This window comes from Prionailurus viverrinus, chromosome C2 (genome assembly GCF_022837055.1).
Source record: "Prionailurus viverrinus isolate Anna chromosome C2, UM_Priviv_1.0, whole genome shotgun sequence".
Taxonomy (NCBI): domain Eukaryota; kingdom Metazoa; phylum Chordata; class Mammalia; order Carnivora; family Felidae; genus Prionailurus; species Prionailurus viverrinus.
This window is the reverse complement of record NC_062569.1, coordinates 77,924,799-77,949,103: the sequence shown is the minus strand read 5'-3', so window position 1 is coordinate 77,949,103 and position 24,305 is coordinate 77,924,799. Positions and strand designations below refer to the sequence as shown.

At 46.3% G+C, this 24,305-nt stretch overlaps 1 protein-coding gene across 1 annotated transcript in view; it reads left to right on the top strand.

Annotated features, from left to right (window-relative positions):
• DGKG (diacylglycerol kinase gamma) overlaps nucleotides 1-24,305 on the top strand; it is a 205,546-nt gene that overhangs the window by 153,489 nt on the left and 27,752 nt on the right. Inside the window, exon 22 of the mRNA XM_047876465.1 lies at nucleotides 14,307-14,484. Coding sequence (XP_047732421.1) covers nucleotides 14,307-14,484 — 178 coding nt within the window. The remainder of the gene's footprint in view (nucleotides 1-14,306; nucleotides 14,485-24,305) is intronic.

The window sequence follows — 24,305 nt, the reverse complement described above, 5'->3', positions numbered from 1 at the left end:
CCTGGAAAATAAAAAGGTGGCGACCTGATTACGCATTAAGCCTTAGAGTCAAAGGACGGCTGCAGTGGGCCTTAGGGAGACATCCTTCTAGTCTGTTCCCTTCCTTGGTCAAGGCCAGTGGCTCCATCACTCCAGCAACCATCCTCACAGTGAGACCATCCAAGGCAGCTCTGACCACCTCGCATTGCTTCCTGACCATCACCCTGTCCTCAACACTGCTGGTGTCCCTACCTCAGTTCCTTCCTGCTCTCTCCTGCTACAGGGGCAACTCTTCTCCTGATTGTAAAAGCAACCCAAATTCACGGTAGAACTTTAAACTATAGAGGGGCAGAAAAGAAAAGCAGCCCACAATCTCAGCAGTCAGTTCAGCACTGTTATACTGCAGGCCATGTTTTAACCCTGTAGTAATATTAGCTCTCGTTTCTTTAAAATCAGGATTCTAGGGGCACTTGAGTGGCTCAGTCGGTTAAGCGTCCGACTTCGGCTCAGGTCATGATCTTGCAGTTCTTGGGTTTGAGCCCCATGTCAGGCTGTGTGCTGACAGCTCAGAGCCTGGAGCCTGCTTGGGATTCTGTGTCTTCCTCTCTCTGCCCCTCCTCCTCTTGCGCACTCTCTCTCAAAAATAAGTAAACATTAAAAAGATTTTTTTAAATCGGGATTCTAGAACGACCTCTATGTTTCTTTGATTCCTTACATCTTTACCCATTTTTCAACACAGCTCCATCCTCCCTCTCCGCCTCTTTCAGCCATGTGCTGGCCACAGGTTTCCTTCACTGATCCTTAAAATCTCTCAGCCGAATAAGAAGAAATGATTTCTGTCAATTTTCTCTTACAGAATCCCACTGTTTGCTTGCAGTTTCAGCCACATAACTTTTTCCCTCTCTTAAACAACCCCTCTTTTTCATCTCCCACAAATGTGTACCCTATATTTCACTCCAAGCCTCCATTCATCCATATGCTTTTATTCTCTTGTTCTTTTCCATTTCCTTTGTTCTTTTTGAATTGCTTTGATTTTCTTTGTCTGCAGACTCCTGGCTACACATACTTTGTGTCTTCCAAGGACCTTGGGATAACTTTTAAGGATGAATTCTCATGTGCGTATTTTCACAAAGCAGTGGGAGATACAAGGCACGGTGGCTAGATGAGGCCCTCAGCAGTCTCAGATGACCCGGGTTGGGGTCAGGTGGCAGTATGTCAGGTCAGGAGGCACCCCCGCGACAGGTTCCTGGAAGATGGCTGCGCTAACCTCTGTCCCGGTGAGCTTAATTTTTCCACCACCAAGGTCCCTTAGTGAAAGAATAACTTCCCTAAGCCATATCTACAAACAAATGCATCATCTAAGTAATGATCAACTGTGAGCTTCTATCAGTGGGATATGTGTCATTTCTCTTAAACTTTTTAGAAATATTGAAAAGAATCATCATCTTCTCCACACTCAGGAGATTCAACAACCTCGGGGAACAGAAGCATTCCAGTCTTTTCCTGCTTCTACAACTGGGTTATGTGACAGGGACTATTACAGAGAATATCGCAACAGAGAATATACAAGTATGACTTGTTGGCCCTTATCTGTCTTAGGGAGGTCATAAATTGGCTGATCCTGGTCTTCTACAGAAGAGGAATTAAGAGGGTAGAAGAAGTGACTCTTTCTGGAAGGGTATATAATCTAACAAAGGATCAGATACATATCATGTGCACACATACATGTTATATCTCAAGTCCATTAGGATCAACAATCATTTACCCTTGCAACGAGCTCCATCCTGGCATCTTCATACATACCTTATTTAATCCTTAAAACAACTCGGCACGTTGTATATAATTGCCATTATTTATGCAAGGAAACTGAGTCTCCTAAAGATAACTAAGAACTCTAGGATTAGACGAGTTTCCAGCCCACGTGCCCCCACAGTGCCGCAGCACTCCCCGGAAGAAATGACCTCTGTATTACACTCTGCTTTCCGCCTAATACACATGCCTGGATAGTGGAGCTCCCATTCGGGATCTGGCATATCTATTAGGCAGTCAGCTGTCTGAAGCAAGGACTCTGTCTTACCCATTCTGTATCCCCAGGCCTAGCCCAGTGCCTGAAATTAAGTCATTGCTCTGTAGTTATTAATCATAAAATTGAACCAAAGAGTGAAAAGTCCCATAATTAGCGTAAACACTAATGGAAATGACCACTGGGCCAGCCTCCAGCGATACCCTCTTGTTGAAAGCCACCAAAATAAAAGGGACCCACCTTGCTGCATTTGAAACACAAAGAGGGAGGTGGCTGAGCGTGCTGCCTGGCACTTGGGCCTTCTAACTGCCTTGAGTGGGAAGTCCTCCCACACCCATCCCTGAGCGGTTGCTGGGACCTCTGAAAGTAGCAGAGGGTCTGAGACAACTGTCAACCCAGGGCAGGAAATGCCAGAGTTCTCCCACTTCTTTCCCACCGAAGAGAGTTAAGACAGTGAGTGGGCAGAGCCCATGCGGGAGTCATGGTGCCAGGCAGCTGTGGCATCAGAGGAAGTGACCCTGAAAGGCAGAAGAAGGGGTCTCCATTGAGAGCCCTCTCTTACGGCCCAGAAGCCTACCTGCCCCTGAGCCCTGCCTGTCTCCATGGCAGTCAGCCCTGCCCTGTCTGCCAGAAAGCTGGACCCTTCAGAAAGCTCTATTCACCCCAAGTTGGCCTGAGCAACACAGACAGACAGCGAAACCTGTTAATCTGCATCCAGAGCAGAATGCCTCAATACACCGGTTTTGGGGTTTTTTGTTTTGTTTTGTTTTTTAACTCGGGGAGGGTGGAGCAGCGTATAGGAAATGGCTTTGCCTTCTGTCCAACTCTGAGGCAACCCACCACCATGGGCTCTGAGAAACAGCAGTTTTGTTTTGGAAACTGGCACCCAGTGCAGGCTCGCTCCTGGAAATGAATTTGGTACCCCCCCCCCCCAGCTGCAATGTTCTACTTCCAGCCTCCCTGCCAACACCCCCTTCCAGCTGCCCCTCTCAAAGGCACCATTGTGCCCGCCTGGCACAGCAACAGAGGAGGGCTGAAGAGGAAGAAAACATTTTCTGCCCATGGGATGTTCTTAAGCAGGTTGTGTGTACATGGCTTCAATGCTGCATTCCTGGAGCCCACACAAACCCGCCAAAACTCCATCATCCCTGTCACAGTTGGAAGCCACTTTCCAGTCTATCTGGCCCACCACAGCTCACTGTCAGAGAACACAGAGCATGCAGCTGGGTGGGTGAAGCTGGTGGGAGGGGGGGTCACGATGACACATTTTCAGTACAGCGCTCCAGCCTGCCAAAGCAAGGCTGAACGTAGACTCCAAACTGGAAGGGGATTTAGTCCTATTTACCACTCGACAAAAAGATTCATTCTGGCACATTCTGATACGTGCACATCCAGCCTCTTCCTGGGTACTCCAAGGGTAGGAAGCTCACTACTTTTCCTGAAAACCCTGTTCCATTGCTGGACAGCTCGGACTTTCAGAAAGTTCTTCCCAGTGTTGAACAAGGATGTGTGTCCTGTTCATCGCCATATCCTTCCCCTGTCAGCGCTTAGCGCAGTGCTTGGAACAAAACAGGTGCACAATAAGTGTTTGAGGGATGCATGACTGAGTTCCTCACCCATCCACTGGGCGTATTTATGCCCTCTGGTGGCACATAGAACATTCCTTCTTGCTCCAGCTACAGAACATGTAACTGCCCCTCATAGGGCTAAAGATCTATCTTCCACATCATCTATTATTTTCACTGAGCTAAACATCCCCCGCTCCTCATGTGACTCAGTATACAGACCCATGACTATACTGACCACTCTTGTCTCCATTGACTCCATTTTTTTTCAATGGCCTCCTTAAAATGAAGGCTCCACTCCCTTGTATCTAGAATACTCAAAAAGTGGTCTCATAGGTAACAAAGCACAAGGTTAACAGGCATCAGGTACATGGTGTCTAAGTTGGACTGTCTTCTTGAGCTGATTATTTGCATTTCACGCAGGAATCTTCAGGCTCATGAAGGCTACCATGAACCTGGATAAATTCGGAAAAGAAGGACCTTCCTTAGTTTCACTAAGTCCATGTTTCCTCATCTGTAAAAATGAGGCTACAAATACCAACACTGCAGGGTTGTAAGGATTAGACATAAGATATATGAAGTGCCTGGCTCATAACAGTTACTCAATAAATGAGATACCTTAATATTACATAACACTGCCCCTCTGAGTGCAGGGAAAGCCATATCTTGTAAGATTTACCCATATGCCAGGCTATTTTTTTTTTTCAACATAGATAGTTCTGGACAACGTTTCCAATAATGCCATCACCGCTCATTAACACCACTCAATTTATCACCTTCTCTTCCCTCGGGATACACATAAGCTTATTGACACTAAAAATATTCTCTTTAGTTCTTCTCTGGGGAAAACAGACATCATTGTTTGCCCTGGCTGCTTTTCTTTCACTCCCAATAAATGTCTCTGTTCTGGCCATAGGCCCTGCAGATCTGTAGATATCTACTTCCTTCTCAGCTTGCTTGCTGGTGCGTCAGTTCCAACCCTACTTTCAGTGATGTCACGTTGGGAGCTTGAAACTGGCCATAGTGGGAGTATTTATACCATGAACACCACAATCAGAGCTGCTGCCGCTTTTTTTTTTTTTTCTCCTGGAGATCCTGCTGTTAAGCACTTAGCAGCACACTACTGCCTCTAGCATTGACCTGCTGTGAGCACCTTGAAGATGAGGACTGTGTCCCATTTCTGCTCCATCCCCCAGGGTCTAGCACAGAGTAAGTAGGTTTTCATCATTCTTGATAGATGAGCAAATGCTTTTGTCTTCTGTTTCTTAATGTCTCATGTAAATCAGGCCCCATGTGCCCTATTCTTGTTACAAGCTGTTCAGCTATAGATTTCCCTTGGCTGTGATCAGAGGACTACTTCTTTCACACTTGGATTAACCTTCCTTCTCTCTCCCTAACCTGGACATTCAGGTGTCTACTTTATTCGGTCCATATATTCATCCTTGGAAGTTGTGGAAATTCATCTAGAAGGAAAGAAACCTTGTCAGGTTTCTTTAAAGAACACCTTTCCATTTTGGGATTTCTCCACGCATTCTTTCTTTCAATTAACAAACAGTTATATTGGGCATCTAATGTGGATAAGGCATCCCAGGTACTATGGAAAACATAGAGCTGTGTAACATATGGGCCCTATCCTCTGGGAGCTGAAAGTCTCCTAGGGACAGGCGAATAATACATAGCAGAATGTGCATTCCACATTTGAGAGAAAAACAAAGCAATGAAAATTCAGAGAAGGAAAAGATCAGTTTCTACCGAGAGCATTGGGAAAAGCCTTATAGAAGAGATAGGTTTTGAGCTGGAAAGGTAGGATTTTAACATGCTTAAAAGAGGTGGCTGGCAGTTTAGGGAATGAGTCCAGAAATAAAAGCAGGTAGGCCCAACTCTGTGGCCTATGTGCAGACCGGTTTCAGCTACCATGACAGGCCTTTTCTAGGATCCAGCTCACCCTCTTCCTCAGCAGCTTTCCTCTTTTCAAACCAAAGGACACCTTGGACCTGTGCCTAGCCTTCCCCATAGTATAACTTACATTCCAACTTGCCAAGGCAATTCACAGAGAACACCCTCCCTGCCTACCAATGCAGTAATGTTCCCACTGTAAGTGAGCACCACCCCCATTCTCACCTGGGCCCTATAGGAGGCCGGGGCTGTACAGGGTGGTACAGATGCTTTCTTTTTGCCTAATACCTCAGCATCCTGTTCCCTCAAAAAAGGGGGTGGAGGATCTCGGTCAGGTCTTTATGTCAGCCAACCCTTGAGTGTATATCTGAGGCTCTGACATAGAGCCCCAGCGTCAGGTGAGGCCACCCTCTCCTCCTGCTCATCCTCCTCTCAGCCCTTCAGAACCTATTCAAGTGTGTCTGGATATCATCCACCTCTTCCTCAGCCCTCACTCTTCCTCCCCACTGTAATTGAAATATCGTTTTCCCTAGACATTGCCCGGTACTTCCCTACTTCACTCTTCAAAAGACACCCCTGCCCTCATTTCTCACTCAGTAGAGTAGGAAAGGACTCCAGTATCCTCCTCAGACCAATGTCCACCACTTCCTTTCCACTCCATTTACTTCCACCCTGGGTACTCCCAACGTCCTCCTCCCTCTGTGCATTTATCCAACATGTATTCATTCATTGAGTATCTTCTCTGCCTCAAACATCCATGAAAACCCTTCTCCTCAATCATATTACCCTTTAGATTCCATCTTCTCTCTCCAGCCCCATTTGCCCTCAAACCACATGGCTGTTCTGACTCTGTTTCCTCACTACTATGCCTACCCACCCTGCAGTCCCCAGTTAAACCCTAGCTCTTACAAGAGTTAGCTGTGTAATCTAGGAAGGTCACTTACCAACTGTATGACTCATTGTTCTCATTTTGGTAATTAGAGGTTACCAGATCTAATATCCATCTGGTTTTACCATGCTAAGATTATATGCTTAGGCCCTCATCCAGCTGCCAAAATCACTCTTTACAAAATCACTCATGACCTGTTGGTTGCCAATCCAAATGACCAAAAGTCTAATGTCAGATCTGCTGATTCTGATTAGCTATGTGACATTGGGCCATTCCAATTTAACTTCCATTTTTCTCATCTATAAAATGAAGTGGTTGGACTGAATGACCCTTTAAAACTTTGATTCCATGAAAACACAGATTCGGAAGAGAGAGAGATCCTTTTTTTGAGAGTGGACAGTGAAGAATTCATGGAGAAAATGACATTTCTAGAGATCCCAAAGAAAAGCACAGAAGGGGTACTAGGGTGTCCTCAAGGGTATCCTTCCACTAAGGGACTATAATAATGGGTCTAGACAAAGAGCATCATCCAGTAATTAAGAGTTCTATAATGGAGGATTCAGGTTGACCACACTGGAACCCACTAAAAATCTGAACATCACAAAAAAAAAAAAGAGACAAGCAAACTATAACCTCCTAATGAGATGCACTAGGAAATACCCCCACTGATAAAGTAGTCTTGATAAAAAGTCAACTCAAGTGTCAACTGTACTCAAATTTTAGACATTTAACTGATTGATTACATTTGATGTCAAATGTCAGCCTTGAATCTGATCAAGCCTCTGAACCTAGAAGTACCAATATAACAGACATACAGGAGATAAACTGAGAATATGTTTAAAAGACATCTCAGATATGCAATCAGCAAAATCCAGAGTCTGGGAAACATTACAGCCTTACTTCTCAAAGTGTGGTCCCTCACACCAGCATCAGGGTCACCCCGGAGCACACACAGATGCAGTCTCAGGCCTTACCTCAGATCTCCAGAATCAGAATCTACATTTCAATAATCCTGAAGTGACTTGTATGCACAATTGACCCATTTCGTTCAATAAATATTAAAATATAAGGAAAAAGGGACAGGGAATTTATAGATCAAAAGACAGCTAAGAGACATATCAAACAAATCTATAGACCTTTTAGACAAACCAATTATTTTTAACAATGAGATTATCAAGGAAATTTGAACAACTACCGGATATTTATTGATATTAAGGAATTGTTACTTTTTAAGAGTGATGATAATATTGGGGTAATTCTTTTTTTTTAAGACTCGTCATTAAACATAATACAGAAGTATGTATAGATGAAATGAGAGACTATCAAGAATTTCGTATAAAATAATTCAGTATGGAGATGGGGAAATGAACTGGGGAAATTAACTGTGAGTTGCTAATTGCTGAAGGTGACATTTGGGGTACATGGGATTTCTCATTCTACTTTCCTAAGTACTTAAAAATACCCATAATAAAAAAAGATTTAAAAAGAAAGACTAAGAAGGAGTCCTCAAAGATGGGAGGAACAAATCAAGATAAGGCAGTGGCAGGGAACGCAAGAAAGAGAATGTCAAGTCTAACGGGGACATAACGCCCCAGAGCCGTTGGGGCCTGGGTTACCTCTCCAATCTGGCCTGGGAGGGGTCATTCCAGAGAGCAGACAGACACAGCCCAACCGCAAGAGGATGAAACAAAAACAATCTGCGTTCTAAAGCAGAAAAATTCGACGTAATCCGTGGCACCGTGAATCGAGGTTAGAAGAAGGGAGAATTTCCTAGCTGCTAAAAACTGAAACAGGTCATCAAGTAAATTATGGGATCTCCTTCTCTGAGGACCTTCAGAAATAGGATCGACAGGGCTGAAATGGAGGCGGCCTCGCTCAGCAGGGAGGAGGTTCAGATCCACCGCCTTTTTCAGGTCAACGAGGCCGGCAGGCACTGGGGCGCGGAAAAGCCCTCAGCCAGGGCAGGGAAGCATCAATGCCTCCCTCATCTCCTCGGCTCTCTGCCCCTCTGGGGGCGCACGGAGATCCTGGCGGGTGCTGGTTCTGCCCAGAATGATGGGGATTTTAGGGATCCAAGAGATCAAGGCCGGGGGGTGGGGTGGGGGAAGTGGGGCATAGCGCGGTTGGGAGGGACAGATGAATACGTATTCGCAGTGCCTTGCATTTGCACGGAAGCGTGCGCTTCGGCTTCCTAACCCAGTCTTCTGGTTGCTTACGCACTAGCCAGCCCCCCGCCAAACCAACCAACCCCGGCTCACAAAGAAACCAGAACTGTGGGTATTGTCTTCGCAAGGGAGGCAGTGTTGAACGTCGCCGACAGCTGCGGGACGGCGCAGTCCGGCCTGGGAGGAGGCGGGCGCGGGCGCGGACCGCTCCGGGCCGGGGCTCCGGCAGATTCCTGAACCGCTTCCAAGGGCGCAGGAGCCGAGCTGGACTCGAAGCTCCCCGCCCCACCCCGTGCCTGCAGCGCCGCCTCGGACCCAGGCGGCCCGCCGTCGCAGTGTGACTGTGCGCACGACTTCGGGCGTGTGTGCGCTCGCTGCCGGGGACAAGAGCTCTCTGTTTCGGCCCCAGAGCAGGCTATAAATACCTGGGTTCAGCGAAGCCTCGGCTTGGAGGGGAGCCTGGTAGCCCAGTCCTAGGTTAGGGAAGGCTAAAGTGCGCGCAGGGACCGCCGCCCTCCTTGCGCTCTCCCCTGGAGCCCCTGGGCCGGAGCAGGGGGAGGGGGCCCAATGACGTCATGGAACTGGTTGGAGGATTTAGCTCAGGAACCCGCCCGGGAGCAGCCCCAGGCCGATGTTCTATTTAAGCCGACAGTGTACCACCCTTGGCTCCACTTTCCCAAATCCGGCACCGCAGCTTTACACTTTCCCGAGACCTACATGGGCTTGGGATTCTGAAAGAAATCAATGTGTGATGTCTAGGCCAAGAACCCCGGAGAACGGACATGCAGGTATGGGCTGACAAGGCCCTCACAAGCTTGGGTTGGGCCATGAGGCCATTAAAATTCTTCTAGCAAGGCCTCAGGTAGGGGGACAATGATTTCAGGCTGAAATATGCCTCGTGGCACAGTTAATATTGTTATTAACTGTAATAACAACGTAGACAGTTATGGAATGCTACTGCCTTCCAGAGACCAACCAAACCCTTAAAGTGAGAGTTACTCCACCACCCCACCCCCATTTTACAGATGACAGACTAAAGCTCCAAGAGGTTAAGGAACCATCGCGAGATCACACAGCCGCCAGAGTCAGAGCCAAGATTTAAATCCATTATCTCTTTGTCTTCAAGGCCAGGCGAGCTCTTTCCAAGACACTGCATTGCCTCTCACTTTTCAAATAGGTGCATTCCAAAGGTGGGGGGCACCTACTGTCCAACAGCCCCTAGGCTCCTCCCATCTCTTCTATTTGCCCCGGTCTGCCCATGACCCAAGACATAATGGGGGAAGGGGGCAATCTATCAGAAAGCAGAGGGAGGACTGTTTGCTCTCCTGGAGAGAGGTTAGCAACTTACCAAGTTAATAGCTAACCTTTCTAGCTGGTTATGACTGGCGATGGAGGGGACAGGGTACACTTAGAACTGCAGTAGGGAAAAAAAGATGACTCTGGAATATGATGTGCCAAGGGCTGTGCTGTGCTAGTGGTATACTTTTTTTTTTTTTTTTAACAAAATTGGCACAGAGGCAAGAACTAATACTGGTATCCAACATCGATGTGCCGGGCACTGCTCTAAGTACTCTGCAAGACTTAGTGGTGGGAAGATTTCAATTATTCAGACAACAGCTGGAGTTTAATTTTGCTATAAGTCTAGCATCAGCAAAAGTCCCGATTTGCCTCATTGACTCTTTCGTCTCCAGAGTGGGATATAGCATCTGACTGCCTGGGTTTGCATCCTAGCTCTGCCAGCTTATAGAGGGGCAAGTTGTGTAAGCACCTTGAGCAAGCACCTTAGCTCCTTTAAGGCCCTGGCATTTGGGGGTAGCAGTGGTGCCCCTGAGGGTCTCGAGAGAGACTGCAGGGGAGGGACCAGCACAGTGCACAAGGAAGCTCTTGCCAAACATAAGCTGCTAATACTATTATTATCACCTCTGGAAGGGAAGGGACATTTTAACCAACAAAAACTAGATTGAGATGATGTGGAAGTAACTATAGCCAAGAAGGAAAGTGGCCGTTTTGTCTCAGAGGTGTTATGGATACAGGAAGACACAGTTGGGTGCAGAGTATGTATGTATATATATATATATATATATATATATATATATATATATATGCTTTTTAACATCCATATATATATATACGTGTGTGTGTGTGTGTGTGTGTGTGTGTGTGTAAAGGATGGAAGGGATAGAAGATATTCCAAAAGAAATTTTGAACAATTCATTAATTCTATTGGGAAGAAAAAGGAAAAGAGTTTTAAAAATAACCACGACAGTCACAGGGAGCACTGGGTTGAGCCGATGCTTTCAGGGGACTGTACGCATACGTGCAAAAGCAAAGTGTGGGCATGCAGCCAGGTGTGAATGCACAAAAGCAACTCAACTTGAAGTTGGAGGCCAAGCAGAATGTTAGATGATGTTTGAAGCAAAAAAGAACATGGAAAGGATAGCTCATTAGGACTTTGCCTCCAAAAGAGTTTTTATCTTTTTCAAGAGAGAGTAGCCCTAACAAAAAATGGAAGGCCAAATGCTAAAGGTGGATACCACAGCCCAACACAGAGCAGTAGAGAACTAACTGGCCTTGGAAAATACATACACTGGAATCCAAGTTGCTGGACAAACCTACATACACGTCATTCAGGGGCCACTTTGACAAAGCTAGAAAACAGAGTGGGATTGATCCAATGAGAGGCAAATGGACAGATGTCCCAGTTTTCAGAAAAGTAGAAAAGGAGACATTCCAGTCCCTGGCAAGTTTCTGGAATAAATTATTAACCAACTCTTTGTCCTTTGCACACAGGTATTAGTGATTTAATATGTGTCCTCTTATTCCTTTTCTGGTAGAGGTTGTAGGGTGGTCATTTAGGAAATGCCTTTGGATCTCAGCACAGTCTTATGCTTTCATGGAGAAAATACAGGATTGAGGTCTGGAGACCTAGATACTAATCTGGCTCCACCATTAGTAAGTTGAGTGACCACAGGCAAGTTCCTAAATTTCTCTGGCCCTCATTTATGAAAGATGGGACATGTTCTTTTAAGGCACTCTCATTTTTAATACCCATGATTCTACATTGTAATGAAAATTAGACTGACAGTCCAGAGGATGTAGCCCCGGTAGGGCAGCCACACCTTGTGTGCTGTTTAAGCAGTGTCTGCTGTCTTAAACTGACCAGAGACAGGGCTTGGTCCCTGCTTTTGCCCTTTGCATACATATTTTAATGACTTAACCCCCAAATGATATGAAGCCTATGGCAAGGGGTCATAGAATAAGGATTTAAAATAAACCAGATGGACAGAGGGGGCTTAGGCTAAGAACCAGATGAAATTGATTGACATCAATATAAAGCCCTATGTCTAAGTTATTTTTAAAAATACCTACATGGGGCCCAGGGTGCCTCAGTTGGTTAAGCATCTGACTCTTGATTTCAGCTCAGGTCATGATCTCACAGTTCATGAGACTGAGCCCTGCATCGGGCTCTGCACAGACAGCATGGAGACTGCTTGGATTCTCTCTCTCTCTCCCTCTCTCTTCCCGCCGCCTCCCCCCGCAACTATTTCCCAAAATAAATAAATAAACTTACCAAAAAATACCTATACACGTTCACAATAGGGAAGAGCTGGTTGAGAAGTAGATAATGGGATGAGGGTCCGAGTGTCTGAGACAACCACCATTCGAGCTGAAGTGATTCAGCTGTCATCTAGCTGCTAACAAAAGAGCTAGTGCAACTGTGGTCATATTTAACCATAAGGATAATGATAAAGAGGGACACATGTTGCACCCTTACCTGGGCTTCCCACATTATCTCATTTCTGGGAAATGACAGTGTTAGAGGAACCCAGCCCCAGGAAGTGATCCTGCCATGGCCTCCTGTGGCATCAGATCTTGTGGTTGGTGTTATTTTTCAGTGTTGGAGGACATACAGAATAGGAGGGTGGCAAACAACAGTCTGTGCAGAATGGGGCAACCAGGATGGGGAGAGTCTGAAAACCAAGGCCCACAGGAGGGGCTGAGAGAGTTGACAGTGTTCAGCCCAGAGGATGCATAACTTAATGGTGGAGCCCTTAGGACTTAGCCTCTGACTGCCTGCCATCAAATCTATATGCTTACATTTGTACGTTGTGTGACTTTGGGCAAGTTACTTAACCACTTGTTTGTCTCCATTTCCACACATATAAACAGGGGATAGTCAAGATTATTAAGGTAATACGTGAGATGTGTACGAAAGCTTAACCTGGCATATGGCAGTGCTTAGTACGTGTGAACAGTGATGGTGATGATTGTCATCTTGTATTTGGTGGGCTGTCCCCATGGAGGAGAAAGGAGGGTCAATCTGTCTGGCTTTAGCAGGGAGAATAGGACCAATAGGTAGAAGCAGGAAGAGAATCTGGTTCAACATAACAAAGCAACCTTTCAAATAATCAGAATTTCCCAGCGAAGAAGTGAGTTTCTGATTACCAAAGAAGCTCACTGCATTCCATTTCATAGTTGGGGGACAAGCCATGGAGATGATAGGGTGCCATAAATTAGAGTTTTGAAGAAATCAGGAGGTAAGCAAATGTAAATGGCAACAAGCCAAGCCTTCCTGTTCCTCCTCTGTTGAGAAATCTCTGGAAGTTTAGATTTGTAGGTAACCTCAAAGACAATGGATTTTTATTGCATACTTTGCATTTTTCCTGCCTCACAATAAGTAAGATAAAGACCTTGGGCTTTACAGTCAAATTCCCTAACTTTGAAGCCCTGCTTTTTTATATCATCAGCTGTACAACCTTGAATAACTTAGCTCTCCTCTCTGGGTCTAGTTTTTTTTCCTTCTGTAAACGAAGTAAACTACCTCCAATCCTGAGGAACAAAGATCAGAGCTAATATATTTCTTGCTGCATTGGTAAACAGTATGCCAAAAGTAGACTGATTATAGATATGTGAGACAGGCAGATTCAAGCCTTCTGGCCTTTTGTACCTGGCGGGGGATGCGGGTGGTGCAGATTGGATAGAGAAACTCTGCTGCGTCAGCAAGCACATATGCCAAAATTGCACTTAAAATGCAGATACGGGAGACAGGCGAATTCTGAAAGGCTTCCAGATCTTTTTTCCTTTGTTATTGAAGTATGGTTGACACACAGTGTTACATTAGTTTCAGGTGTACAACATAGTGATTCAACAACTCTGTACCTTACGCTGTGTTCACCACAAACATAGCTACCATCTGTCACCATACAGTGCTATTACAATACCATTGACTGTATTCCCCATGCTGTATCTGAAAGCCTTCCAAGTCTAAAAGTCTTGTGCTTCTCACAGGGGGGATAAAAAGGGAGGGGGTGAGGTGAACTTCTCTGTCCTTTGTTGAAAATCTACTATGCATTAAGGTTCTGGGCTCAGCGTCCCACCATATCTTCACAGTGGTTATGCAGAGACAGAATTGATGATAATGAGATGATAATGAGAACAGGTTTGCAGTTGTCTTGTGAATCATCCCTGAAGCCCCCCTAGATCTATGGAGGACCTCTGGGCCCTTCTAGTCCTCAGAGCCGACCAGGATCGCAACTCCCCCAGTCCACTACAGTGGCCAAAGCATTAGGGCTCGTCAGCTTTGCCCAGGATTCAGCATCTGACAGAAGCAGGCAGGTAGCTGAGGGCCTGTCACACCCTTCACGAGAGCCCCCACCATACATGCGCATGTGCATACACACACACACACACACACACACACACACACACACAGACACACACACACACACAGCCTTGGGTTGGGATACACTGAGAACACTAACAAGTGACCTTTTCTCTCTGTCCCTCAGTGTGACGGGGTTGGGGTAGACCTGAGCAACATCTTCCTTGAAGGCATTGCCATTCTCAACATTCCCAGCATGTACGGAGGCACCAATCTCTGGGGAGAAACCAAGAAGAACCGGGCTGTGATACGGGAAAGCAGGAAAGTCGTCACTGACCCCAAGGAACTGAAATTCTGCATCCAAGGTAAGCAAGGCATGAGGAAAATTGCTCTAGGTCAGTGTCCCAGTGAAAGGAATATTCAGGTGGGCCTATTAGCAAACTGTATCAGGGCCAACAGCAGGCTCTAGAAGGTCCTACAGCCCAACAAGGACCCATTTGGGGCCATGCTGACTTATCCCTGTTGTTGCAAAATCTACCACCTAATTGAGAAGAGAAGATAACAATAAGGGATCCCTAAATGACAGTAAGTGATCAAACTGGGGATCTGTGAGGTCAGGAGTCAAATGCTGCTCTCTAGGTTACCCGTGTCCTCGCATAACTAAACCCAATGGTCACTTCTCAAACTTGATCTTACTTCACTCATCAGCAGCATTTGACCCAATCTCTCCTTGTTCCTGATAATACTGTTCACTTGGCTTCCAGGATTCCACACCTTCCTGTTTTCCAGCTACCCCACTGGTTACCCCTTTTCAGTCTCTTTCTCTGATTCCCCATCTCTCTAACCTCTTGGTGCTGGCAGTCCACAGGCAAGGGACTCAACCCTCTTTTCTGTCTGTACTCAGTCTCTTGATGACCTCATCCAGGCGTGAGACTTTATTTAAATACCACGTGAGTGTCAGTGACTCAGCATATCTAAAACTGAACTCCTGATGTCCCTCCCACAAAACTTCTCCACCCAGAGACTTCTCCATTTCTGTTGATGTTAACTCCAGCCTGCCCATTGCTCGAGCGGAAACACTCGGCACCCTTTTATCTCACATCTCATATCTAGTCTATCAGAAAACCTGTTAGCTCTACTTTTAAAAAACATCCAGGGTCCCGTCGCTTCTCACCACTGCATTTCTGCCACCTTGATCTGAGCCACCATCCGCTGTCCCCTGGATCACTACAAATCCCCCTAACTGGATTCCTTGTTTCTACCCCATCCCTGCAGAGTCTGTTCTCACTATTGCATCAGAGTACCCCTGGGAAAATATGTCAGATTATGCCATTCTCTGGCTCAAAATCCTGCAGTGGCTCAGACCAAAAGCCAAAGATCTATATATGGCCTAAAGGGCCCTAGATGGTCTGGCCTCATGTTACCTCAGCGACTTCATCTGCCACTACTCTCCCCCATCAGCCCAGCCCCCCTGGCTCCTCTGACACAGCAGGTTGCTTCTATGGACTGACTATTCTTTCTGACCAGAGCAACGGGATAGTATGCCTTAGAAGCCATCAGCTGGACCTTCCCCTATTAACCCACCAGGATATAGAACACACCTTTATCCCTACCCCTTACCAGCCATTTCCACCAATGAACCAGGTAGGAACTCAATCAGAGTACCTTGGGCAGCTTTGAATCGTCTATGGATTGGATGAATGGCCACCCTGATCCTCAGGGGTTCTCAATGGACTGGTGAGCTGAGGGAGGAAAGCCATGTGTGAAGGTGTTGACAGAGATACCACATCAAGAGCCAGGAGACTGGGTTCCAGTCCAAGTACTGGCACTAACCTATTTTTGGCATCTCAGCTTTCTTTGCTGTAAAACCAGCATCTCATGTAAAATTTTGGTAGCTAAATGAATGGGGTTGAACCAGATCATTGGTTCTTAGACCAGGCCTGCTTGTTGAAAATGAAGATGCCTGGGCCCTAGCCCAGATCTACCCAATAGTCTCTTGTGTTGATTCCTGGGAATCTAAATTTGTAATGAGCACCCCAGACAACTCTGATGGGCTGCCAGATTTGAGAACCACTAACATAGACAAAGTATCCGTGGATCTGGGTCTGTGTTCTTTGATGTCCCAGGCTGCAAATGCTCAGATTGGATGTGATCTTACCATAGGAGACAAAACTTGGCTGACCAACAAAGGGAGGAGTTACTTGCTTATTTGGGACCCATCTGTTACACAATCAGATTGTTATATTCCAGGTCAAGGTCGTCAAGGGGTATCATCTTCACACCTCCACCCTTTTTTTTTTTTTTAATTTTTTTTTTCAATGTTTATTTTTGGGACAGAGAGAGACAGAGCATGAACGGGGGAGGGGCAGAGAGAGAGGGAGACACAGAATCGGGAACAGGTTCCAGGCTCTGAGCCATCAGCCCAGAGCCTGACGCGGGGCTCGAACTCACGGACCGCGAGATCGTGACCTGGCTGAAGTCGGACGCGTAACCGACTGCACCACCCAGGCGCCCCGTCACACCTCCACCCTTTGAGAGAGGACTCAGGAATTTTAATTTCTCCGTTGCTCTCCTAAGTCCCCTTTATTTTACCCAGTAAACTTTTCAATTTGTATAAATTATTAAACTGAATAATGTGTTCCTCCTTCCTCCCTTGGCAGGGGAAGTTGTGGGTGCTGGCAGAGGGTGGGGGAAGCACTGGAGGTTATAGAAAGTTTATGCAGACTTTCCCACCCTGGTGCTCATACCCTAACTCCCACCCTGACAACCCGTTCCATTAGAACAGAATCGTGGGAGAATCCTCCCCTTACCCCCATCCACGGCATGGGGAAGCTCTTGCTGAGGATGTATTCTGCTTAGGACTCAAAGATAAACCCTTATCTTCTCCTTACATATATGATCGTGTATCTTCCCCTTTAAGCAAGGGTAATGTGTCTGCTGATTGCTCTTGACCATCATCTACAGGAACTCTCTTCCCCAAATCCCCTTTTCCCACCCCCAGAATGTGCTATCAGAGCTAAAACTGAAGCTACTTCCTGTTCTTTAGATGAAGACATAAGCTGATCAGAGCAGAGTCCAAAGGGGGGCCTGCCTTCTGGGCTTTACAGAGACAGCAGCATTGAGCTTCCTTTTGAAAGGGCCATGATCTCATTTATGTTGAGATGTTAAATGGGGGGAGGGGGCAGGAAGCTAAAGAGACAACCTATTTTAGTAGAAAAGCATCGGCCTGAGAGTCAAGAGACCTGGGTTCCAATCCATACTCTGCCTCTCACTAGTGTGTGACGTTGGGCAGGTCTTTCACTCTTGTGGGTTTCAGTTTGTTATCTGTAAAGTAGGCAAGTGTGACAAGCACATAGACTCCTATAGATCATGGGTTCTTCACGGCTTTGCAAAATTAAGGAATGGACAGGTTGTGGTCTAGGTGGGCTCTTTGAGCAAAATTGTATGGCAGGTTCCTTTCATCTTTCAGTGTGTTTTATTTCACATTTTATAGGCCAGCCACTGAGAAGGCAAGTATCTCTCTCTATAGGCTCTTCATTTGCTGGGATTCTTTACTCCTTGGCAATTTCATTGGGATTGGAGGTGAAGAAAAAGTCAGGAAAGTGCAATCAGAGGGAAGCAACTTATCTTAGGAGGTGTAAGAGGAAATGACAGTAGAAGAGGTTACTGTCAAACCTCTGTCATCACAGATCAGTCTTTCTCCTTAGAAAAGTAATCCAAGAAATAAGGTCATTCAAGATGAGCATGGGATGAGTTCTATGAAAACATTGCATAGTTTAGAACACAATGAGTCCTGGGAAAATCACCAAGCTTGCAATTGAATGACTTGGGTTTACATTTAGGCTTTACGCTTTCTGGTTTTATAAACCCAACTTCCTTGAGTCTCAGCTTCCTCATCTGTAAAATGGGCATAAAAATACCTAACTTGTCATGAGGATAATAGATGTGAAAGTGTCTGGAACATAGTAGAAGCTCTTAAAAAGAAATTCCCTCACCCTTAGTCCTAGTTTATTCTGGAGCATACCAGTTGAATTTCTGATTTTGAAGTTCTTATCTTTACCATTGCCATCTACCTTTACTATCACTAAAAAGGAGCAGAGCTCCTGCCAAAGTCCAGCCCAGCCTTTGTCCTAGCACATTAAACTTATACCATCAACTGTTCCGGCATCTCCTAGACCTTTCATGTTCCAAGCATGGAGGCTGGCTGTTATTTCCTCTTTGTATCCCCACTGCTTGACCCAGTGTAGTTAGTCCAAAAAAAAAAAAAAAAAAAAGTTGTTGGATAATAAGCAGTACATGGACATTGGTTCTTTTTAGTTTTTTTGTTTTTTTTTTTTTTAACGTTTTATTTTTGAGACAGAGAGAGACACAGCATGAACAGGGGAGGGGCAGAGAGAGAGGGAGACACAGAATTGGAAGCAGGCTCCAGGCTCTGAGCCATCAGCCCAGAGCCCAACGCGGGGCTCGAACTTGCGGACCACGAGATGGTGACCTGAGCTGAAGTGGGATGCTTAACCGACTGAGCCACCCAGGCGCCCCTAGTTTTTATAACACCAATAAGAATAGTGACAGAGAGTCTCCTCCATTTGTCACATCTTTCATTTTGGCTTGCAAATAGTCTTGCATATATTAGCTTATTGTGATCCTAACCAGAACCCATGAGTAAGGTTATACCCACTCCCCTCCACATCCCTATTTCATAGCTGGGGAAAAACAAGAGACCCAGAGAAGGGGTAGGACTTATACAATTTATGTTCAGTGGTAGCATCAGAACCAAGACCATGATTCCTAGCTAGCCCCAAATGGCTAGTGTCCAACCAGAAAATTTATCTGAGGTCCTACTGTGTGTATTGTACAAGCCAGGCACTGAGAAAACAGGAAATGTTTATCTGCCAGTCCAAGGAAAAGTTCCACATATACTTGTGGAAATTCTGCTCCTCCTTTAAGGCCTGTGTCAAAGGCTGCCTCTTCTCTGGTGGCACCTCTGGAAGTGAATCCAGCCTCTGAATTCCTAGAGCACTTAAGCTTCCTGTCTTGACAGTACACTGATTATGGGTTGCCTTGTCATTTCTTTCTCTTGCCAGTGCCTGGAAAATGGTGAGCATGTGGTCTTCATCTTTATGTTCCCTTCAAAGCCTAACATCCTACCTACCTGGCTCACATTGTTCTACAGACATGCTTTTTGGAGGGAGGGAGTAGGGAAGAAGGGGAAGGAATCTTGCCTTTGGTCTGCCAGCACAGCGGGCAGTAGATTCTGGAGCTGGACAGGAACAGACACTTAGTAGACAATCTTGGAGGGGAAAAAAAAGGAATGTATTTTAAAGTGTTATATGTGAGTATTTGTGAAGCTGAGAGTTTCATCTCATGATACCATTAGAAACTCAATTGATAAGTAAGATGCGCAAGCGATCTGCAAATAAGTAATTCAGATATATCTTGAGGACTTGGAGTCAGTGTAGGTAGGACAAGGGACTAAGCACTGAACTAGAAGTTGAAAGACCCAGGCCTTCCCACCATCAGCCATGTGACATTGGTTAAGTCATTTAACCTCTCCAAGCCTCCATTTCAATCCATACAAAGTGGAAACAATTACAGTCTCTCTCCCTCAGCATTGTTTTGAGAGTTAAATGAGATCATCCACGTAGAGCATTTAGGAGAGTGCCTGGAACATGGTGAGCATTTGATCAATAGTAATCAGAATTATTGTTAAGTGATAAATGGAGGGTGATAAATATTTAGTATGTGGTAAGAAAGGGGCCAGATTTAGAGCTTCACTCTATTAACCTCTGCTTCAGAAATGAGGTCTAGATTATCTTTCAATTACCTATGGCCCTGACAACCTGTAACTCTAGGGTTATTTGTTGGCACTGTGCTTGAGTTCATATGGCTATTACTTCCAGTGTGGAAGTCACCCCTGAGTTGGCTCTCCAGTGAATCAAGATAAAGACAAGGGTGCCAAGTCTTGAATCCAGGTGAAGCACCAAGGGCATGACACAAAGCTGGATCAGTCCGTGCAAAGCCCTGGGGAGCTCCGCCATTGTTTCCCTCTAGCCCCACCCTATATATGAATGAGGGGACTTCCTACACATTTTCTCCCAATTCTTCACTGAGCTTCACGTCTGCCCAATCCAACCTTTAGCCTTAAACCAGCAATAGCCTTCAGGCTGTATCACCCACACCTACACTCCTCTGTCTATCTGATATTAAAACAACATTTTTCTCAGTGATTTCTTAGTGCATCCCACTTGAAATGCACACAGGGTATCCTAGACAAGGTTCCAAACGGAGAGGGCAAATCTCCCCAGACTTTCACGTCAGTTTTCCAGCAGTGGAGACAGGCTTTCTGTCATTTATTCAGCACACACTTACGAAGTACCTATCAAGTGCCAGGCACCAGGGAACAATGATGAGCAAAAACAGACACAGTTCCTATAGCCCTTAGGGAGTATGGGAGCCAGGCCTCAATAAAATAATCCACAGGCACATGATTAGGATCCGAGATAAATGCCAAGAAGGAGAGTCACATGTCTACCCTGAACCCCAGGGAGACCAGCCAGCCAGTGTAGCTCACGGATATGCCTCATTCAAACCAACTGAGCAGGCAACACACAGGCCCCCTCCTGGCAAATGCCTCATCATAGATCTGCCCAGATGCAGAGGTCTTGCCTGGGAAGGGTCACTTTGGTTGACCTACTACTTTACAGGCACACATCGTTCTCTCTGCCTCCACGCTGTGCCCTTGTAGATTTTCACTGATGTGTGGACCATCCCCTAAGTCTCAAAGCGATGGCATGGGCCGCCAGCCAGCCATCTCAGACTCACATTCCCAGGTGAGGAGCCAGAGCTCAAATGAGCCAAGAAAATAATTGTGAGCTTGTGAGTTCTTTGTTTCTCAGCACGTCCTTTTCACTTGTATGAAACCATGACAGAAAGTGGCCTGTGGGGTTCAGGAGCTGTCCAGAGTTGGAGGTTCCCAATTTTCCAATTTGGTGGAGCTCTGACCAGAAAGATAGTCATAACGAGCAGTAGCCAGCCACTTACCGCTCACTGGGGTTAAGAGAAAGTAGAAATGTTTCCAGCAAGTGTGCATTTCACAGAGGTCTTTCTGGCTAAGGTCTCTCCTGGGGGCTGAGGTAGAGCAAGGCGAGTTATCCCTAAAGAGCCGGGGGTACTTGGGTGTGTAGTGGGACTCCCCTCGGCGCTGGGAAGTAACCATGGCAACATACATGTCATTCCTCTTAACCCGTTGCAGGCCTACAGAGAAACTCTGCTTTGCCTTTCACAGGAAACTACAGCATTGTCCTTCAGTCCTTCAGGTGCCCACATTGGAATCAATATGCGCCAAATGAGGCGTTATCTTCTCCCTCTTTATACACCCTTCCATCTCTCTGAAAGCCTGCTGCCCCCTGTCCATGTTCCTTGCCTTGTTAATGGCATCACCCGTGGCCCAGGCTGGAGACCCAGAGTCACGCATTTCTCTTCACGGCTGACCGTGGAACTCTCCTACAATTCTCTCCTTACATGGTGTCTGCCACCCGACCGTGAGCTCTTCAGCTCCAGATGTCGCAATTCCTTCTACATCCTTGTGCCTGACACAGTCTCTGAGACCTCAAAAGGTCTTAGTTAATATTAGTTGACCGGAAGCACCCAGGGTCAGGGGCACCTGGAGTGGTGAGTTAGTGTTTGAGTTGATCTCTCAGCAAAGTGGAATTTGTGTGTGTGGTGGGTGCTAGGGCACGATGTTCCAGGGCCCCTGTGCCAGCATCAGCCTGTACTGGAGGCTGGGGGGGGGGGGGGGGTCCACCTCCCAATCCTCGCTCTTCCCTTCTCCAGGCCCCTGTCTGTTCCCTGCTGCCCCTACATGAGGTGTGGCTCTCAGGGCACCTGGCAGGGCTGTCTGGGGGATCTGCGGGGTGGACCAGGTATGCTTTTTTGCAGCTTCCAAATGAAGGCCACACAGCCTAGTTCTCAGAAGCCCGTTTCTATAGAAACTAGAATGTTTTCTATGTAGCATTGAAATCCCAGAATCCCAGGTCTCTTAGAAATCTAGAGATCATTGTGTCCTCTAGATAAGGAAAGTGAGGACCAGCAAGGTAAAGTGGCTTGCCCTTGGCCAAACCCATACTGAAGTGCAGGTCCTTTAGCTCACACGGGCCAGTTCCCAGTACACTAGAGCAGGGATTGGCAAACTTTTCCTGTAAAGGGTCACATAGTAACTATTAAAATAGTTAGGCTTTGTGGGCCGTAAGGTCTCTGATGCAACTATCTGACTCTGTCCACTTAGTGTGAAAGCAGCCATGGACAATACACAGATGAATGGACGTGGCCGTGCTGCAATACAACTTTATTTTACACAAACAAGAAGCGGGCTAGATTTGCCCAATTTCTGCACTAGAACCTCACATGGTCCACAACCAGCAGCAAGGGCATCATCCGACAGTGTCAGAAATGTAGACTCTCGGGTCCTAGGCCAGACCTGCTGGAGCCGAATCTGGGTTTCCACAAGAACCTTTGGTGATCATGTGTGTATCGAAGTTTGAGAAGCACTGCACTGGTGAGCCTGGCGGCTCCCCCCTAAGAATGCCAAGAAGAAACCTTATGGATTAGGAAAATGAGACCCAGAGAGATTAATGGACCCGCCCAATGGGTCACACAAATTGGTGGATCTGGAACTAGAGCCCAAGTCCTAGTCTTTCAAGGTGGAATTCTTTCTGCACACACCAGAGTACCTGCCCCAGCCCCCTCATTTCTGGCTGTCCCTGACCCAACTAAATTCACTGGAAATTAAACAAAACCAACCCTTTATTCTTCTTCAGCTGACTTCTGAATCAAGAGGGCTCTGACTCCAGCTGTGTCTCCTCCTCTTCCCCACCCCACCCCCAACCAAGACCTGGGAGGGGTTGGCAAGATAGAATGTGCCTCTGGAGGCTGCCTCATCATCTCTAGGATGGGGGAAACTTGTTCACACAGGGTCAAGCTGCAGTCAAACTTCTACTTAATTCCTGCCTTAGGAAGTTTGCTGCTCAAAACAGAACCACAGAGCCATTGAACCTTTCATTTTTCACATGCAGAGGAAACTTCTAGACTAGAAGGCCTAGACTACCTTAGATTTTTTCCTCTTCTGTTTGCCCCATCTTGGCCCACACACCAGACCCTGTTTCTCTGTAGCAGCTTTTTAGCCATTTAATATCAGGTGTCTCCTAAGACCCAGCCTACAGCAGAACTCCATGCTGGCCACACATTCCACACAGCCTGAACATGGGTGCCCTTGATCCGTTCCTAATTTGGGTATGAAGTGTTTCATGTCCTCAATTTATCGACAAATACGTACTGAGGTGTTATTTACTGAGCACTTCTGGGGTTGCATATTTAATTACAGATCTTCCCGGACTTACGACAGGGTTTCATCCCAGTAATCCCATTGTAAACTGAAAATACTGTAAATTCAAAATGCGTTTACGACACCTAACTACCTAACCCACATCGCAGCATAGCCTACGTTAAACGTGCTTAGAACACTTACACTACCCTACAGCTGGGCAAAACCATCTCACACAAAGCCTATTTTATAATGAAGTGTGAACTATCTCTTGTAATGTAATGAATCCGGTACTGAAACTGAAAACCAGAATGGCTCTTTGGGTATGGAAGGGTTGTCATGTATCAGTTGTGTGCCCTGTGATCGTGTGGCTGGCTGGGAGCTGTGGTTTGCTGCCCCTGCCCGGCATCATGAGACAGTATGGTACCTCATATCACTGGCCTGGGATTCAAAATTTGAGGTATGGTTTCTAAAAATTGCAAGTCAGACATCATCTGTATTTAATCCACTTTACGGCTGAGGACACTGAGGTTAATGGGGATAAGCGGCCCAAGAAAGGTGTACATGATAGAGCCTGGATTCAAACCTGCCTTCAAGTACTGTCAGTGTTCCAGGTGCTGTGGAAGATGCAACCAAGAGTGGGATGTGTCCTGACCTCCAGTAGTTCACAGTCTACCTACAGGAGATCTATGCAGAACAGTAGTGTTAGCACTGGTATGATAGGCAAGCGCCATGGAGTGGCAGAAACAGTATCATACGAGTGTGGGAGGCAAGAAAAAAAAAGGCTTTCCTTAGGAACTTGATCCCCAGCTGCCAGTACTGTGCCATGCATCTAGGAGGTGATCGGGAAATATCTGATGTAAGAAT